This window comes from Gymnoscopelus braueri (assembly GCF_963280865.1).
Source record: "Gymnoscopelus braueri genome assembly, chromosome: 17".
NCBI classification, from domain to species: Eukaryota; Metazoa; Chordata; class Actinopteri; order Myctophiformes; family Myctophidae; genus Gymnoscopelus; species Gymnoscopelus braueri.
Window position 1 is genome coordinate 8,618,734 of NC_137617.1, and position 4,684 is coordinate 8,623,417.

The following is a 4,684-nucleotide window of genomic DNA, read 5'->3' on the forward strand; positions in this document are numbered from 1 at the left end:
GAATGGAATTTAGTTTAGGGGATTGACATTGGTCCTGGACACACTTGTGACACACTCATTATTCATTTATTTGGTGCAGCTGTGTTGTTTACTAGTCTGCCATGTTTTTAATCTGCTGTAGTTTTTTCACCTGAAGTGGAAAACAAACTACACAATCAGCCTAGGATGTTGTGAGTGACCCCTTAGCGTTGACTAGTACACAATCTATGCATGTGTTAGGTGTCGTGCAATCTGGGAGCTCATGTGTTAAACATAAAACAAATTAAAATCTGTCTTGAGAGTTTATGTGTGGCGTGACTGTGCCTTAACAGCTCATGCAGCAGAATGGAGAGGTGACTGACTGAGGTGTGTGTGTGTGTGTGCAACTCAGTGTTGTGACTATCAGCATGGATTAACAAGGAAAGGTAGCCTGTGTTTTTCTTGTCTAGTCGGATTTCCATCTCTGTGTGTCTGTCTGTCTGTCTGTCTCATATACACACACACACACACACACACACACACACACACACACACACACACACACCTGGTTTAAACTGCTGTTGCTGTCTCATCTTATCTCATCTCATGTTGTCTCCCTCCAAACAACTCACTCTTGGTGTGTATGTGTGTGTGTGTGTGTGTGTTCTCTGCCAGTGAGATGCCATCATTCCTACGTTGGGACAGAGAGAGGTTGGATGGGCTGTTTACTGGTAAGTAGAATCTGTGTCTCTTTTCCTGGTCTGCGTTTTGTCATCATTGTTTGTTTCTGTGTCCTCAATGTCTGGCTGGATCCTGAGGACCTCCTTGTGCCAACTGACAACTTGCTGTTTAGTTGTTTCCTGGCTTGGCTGCACATTTTAGGGCTATAACTATCGATTATCTTAGCCATTATTCTATTGATTACTTTTTTTATGACCACAGTACGTGTTAATCTAACTCTGAGAATGTACAAAAAGTGGTCCAGCCTAACAGAGAGACTTTTTCAATTCAATCTTCAATTCAATTGTATTATTGTGCCAAATCACAACAAGTTGTCTCAAGACAGACAGTATGTTGTCTGACAGACAGACAGACAGACATGCTCAAAAACCTGTTAAGATTTGATTACTTTTGTTTGAGAGAAAAAGCAAGACACAGGGGGAAGGGAGGGGAGAGACTGGGGAGGGAGGGAAGGAAGGAAGGAAGGAAGGAAGGAAGGAAGGAAGGAAGGAAGGGACTGTCATTTTCAGAGTAATGGGACGTTGCCATGTTGTTGAAAGTGTCAGGTTAAATATCTCCGACATGTAGGCTGAAGGCAACGGGAGGAGGCTTTGTATATTTAAGTTATTTCATTTGTCATATCTGCTGCTTCTTATTTATGTGGTGTTGTGCTGTGTTACCAGGTGAACCACTGGGGGAGCCTAGAGAGTACCTGGCAATTCGCCATATTTTGAGGGGAGAGCTGTGCCTTCTATTGCAATGGTTCTCAAATTCCAAGGACCTCCATAACTCTCAGAGTTACAGACCTTCAAGGGTCCATTTGGAACCCCCTCAAGGAACCCCGCGAGTCCCTGGACCCCACTTTGAGAACCACTGTTGTAATGCATGTGTTTGCCCCATGTATGTCTACTGAAGCAGGAGGTCTCTACCATTAAAATAATCGTATAACTCGCTGAATTCTCGGCCGATTTTCATGCGGATTGGTTTGTTAGAAATGTACATGCTGTTATGTTATGATATAGCTTGCGTGGTAAAAAAAAAACACCATTGCGAATCGGCTATTTTCGCTCGTTAAAGTACAACGGGTGGTTAATGTATTGACTGTGTGTTATTTGCCTCTTTGTCCCAGGACCATCATGGCCCCTCATGGGATCTACAGGGCCGTTCAGAGACTGGAGTTGTGTGATTGTAAGACGGGACTTGGTAAGAATTAACGTTTGGCTTACTACTATTCCTCAGTGGTGGAAAGCAACTAATTGCATTTACTTAAGTACTGTACTTAAGTACAATTTTGTGATATTTGTACTTTACTTGAGCATTTCCAATATTTTTACTTCTACTCCACTACATCTCGGATCCAAATATTGTACTTACTCCACTACATTTATTTGAAAACTTTAGTTAGTTACTTTGTAGATTTGGATTATTATTACAAAACATACATTAACCACTTCAGCCCTATATACATTTTGGCCAGTTGAAAATAGCCGATCTACAAGCTCACAATGCGTCGCATCGACGCATTGTAAGCTTGTAGATCGGCTATTTTCAAAAGATTTTAATACATTTTATACACTTGAAAACTTGTGAAATGGGACATTCTGCTTAATGACTACTTTCTACTTTTGGTACTTTAAGTGCATTTTGATACCAATACTTTTGTACTTTTACTCGAGTACATTTTACACTTTTATTGTACTTCTAACAGAGTATTTCTACATTGCAGTATTGATACTTTTTCCTCCACTGCTATTACTACTACTTCTACTGTAGATTCCATGCAGGGTGTTTTCATATGATCTTTCTGTCATCAGGTGTGAAGATAATCGGAGGTTACCGAGGTTCAACCAGAGATGAGTTTGGCATTTATATCAAGAGGGTGATACCTGGTGGACTGGCCGACCTGGACGGTAGGAACATTACCGTCTGTCTGTCTGTGGCCTACTTGTTTGGTGACGCATTATGGGCTTGTAGATCTGTTATTTTCATTGTATGATGGAGGATAAGCTGCAATCCGGAACGTATTATTTTCATGAATACAATGTTAGATTTTGCCAATCTGTATGATAGAGTATGTTTCTATGTTAATACAATACATACAGAACATCTGCAGTGGTTGGAAGTGGTCTCCCGCCTCTTCCACTGAGACATTTTAGACCCTGGTGTCAGGTAGGACACCTACATGTTGACAAGTAGTTCTGCCTGATGCTCATAAACACAATATCTTGCCTTGCCAAGTAGGGATTGTCTGTAGGTGGAGGCAGCGGTAGAAGTTTGGTCTCACGCAGGACATGCAGCATTTCAGTTTTAAGCATATCCCTCCCTGTGCTTCATACTGTATGTCTCTTTGTTTTTCTTTTGTTTCATTTTTTCATTCAGCTCTCATCTCTCTCTCCCTCCCCCCCTCTCTCTCTACCTCCCTCTCTCTCTCTCTACCTCCCTCTCTCTCTCTCTCTCTCTCTCTCTCTCTCTCTCTCTAGGTGGGCTTAAGTCCGGTGACCTGCTTTTGGACGTCAATGACATCAGCTTGATTGGAGTCACCAATGACAGGTGAGGAGTAGGGTGCAACAGTTAATCCAACTAATCAATTTAATCAATTATAAAAAATAATTGATAAACGAGCGAAAGGTTTACAATTCAGATCGTCACAGCAAGTCGGGGACTGTATTAGTCTCAATAGTCAGACAAATGTTAGATCACTGTGAGGTTAGGGTAAGGCATATTTTTTTTGTGTGCCAGCAAGTCAAGGCATGCAGCTGGAGACGATTGATATCTCTCTCCTCGTGATAGGGCGGTGGAGATCTTACGGACCGCGTCCTTCTCCAATCACATGTCTCTGTTGATTGCCAGGGACGATGAATCCAGGTAATGATCCGACTTTGATTTATTCATCTATGCACACATTAAACATTCATTATTAGGCTCATGTACTGTGCACAGTTTGTTGTTACTGCACAATACGCGCAATACAGTGTTTACTTGAAATACATTGGAAATGCAGAGCTTTTGCACAGCTAAACATATTATGTTTAAAGCTGCTATTGTAGTTACGTGGCAGAGTTCATCAGACAAATTCTCACCGTTCCCTTGTTCCATGTCTGGGGTACAAATGACCTATCTAGGGCATGTAAATGTAGCCCCATCGTGTACCAAAACTTTCCATTGATGCTCGTAGATGGCAAAGATATGGCTATACTTCTGTATGCAGAAGTAGCCATAGTAGCTTCTGTATGCGTAATCTCATGTTTTTTTTTTCTTGTCGATTTATTTTTCTCAACCAAAAATCTTAAGAATGTGATTGAGATGCATGTTATTTAGACAGATGCTAGGTTCATTGTTTACCTGGTATCCTAGTATAGTTTATTTGAGGCACTGCATTGTTCTTTCTGCGCTCTGCTTATGGGATTAATATTTACCTTGTTTGTTGGCTAGAGATAATACTCACTCTGCTTATACTCTGATCTTGCACTTGCTCTGGATAAATATGCGTGTCTGCTAAATGCCTAAGCTGCAATTGATGAATCAAAGAATATCCTTAACAGGGATAATTTGAGTCAGGTGTTTGTGTGAGCCAGTAGAGCACCCCTAAGGGGTATCCTGTGTGATTTTAAACCACTTCCTGTTGTTCCCAGTGGGTAGTCGTACCAACAACCCTCTAGAACTCGCTTTGCAATAGGAATATTGGTGACTCATATCAGCAGTATTAAAGTGTCCATAATGACAGTCAGGACGTCATTTGGGGTCTCAGTGGATAGTAATTGCCCCCCACCCCTAATGCGATCGCGTTTATCCTAAAATGCAGTTCATTTATGCATATATTTTCCACCTGTATTTATTTTTTGCGGATTAATCTCATTTCAGCTCGGCGCTGTTGCCTCTCAATTCACGCCCGTCCATCTACAGTACATGTGACATAATGTGACACACATGTTATAGACGCATGTTGTCTTGTCCGTGTCCATGCATTTATTAACCACTTTCAACCTGGTTGTCCCTATTTTGGGCA

At 41.4% G+C, this 4,684-nt stretch overlaps 1 protein-coding gene across 1 annotated transcript; it reads left to right on the forward strand.

Moving 5' to 3' along the window:
* Positions 1–655: 655 nt before the first annotated feature.
* LOC308104923 (protein lin-7 homolog C-like) lies at positions 656–4,317 on the forward strand (the record flags this gene model as incomplete). The annotated part of the gene is made up of 6 exons (XM_080455564.1): positions 656–689; positions 1,808–1,881; positions 2,493–2,588; positions 3,159–3,228; positions 3,469–3,543; positions 4,311–4,317. Exons 2-6 carry the CDS (start codon positions 1,815–1,817, stop codon positions 4,315–4,317), a joined length of 315 nt encoding a protein of 104 aa, XP_080311690.1. The 5' UTR covers positions 656–689; positions 1,808–1,814.
* Positions 4,318–4,684: the final 367 nt, after the last annotated feature.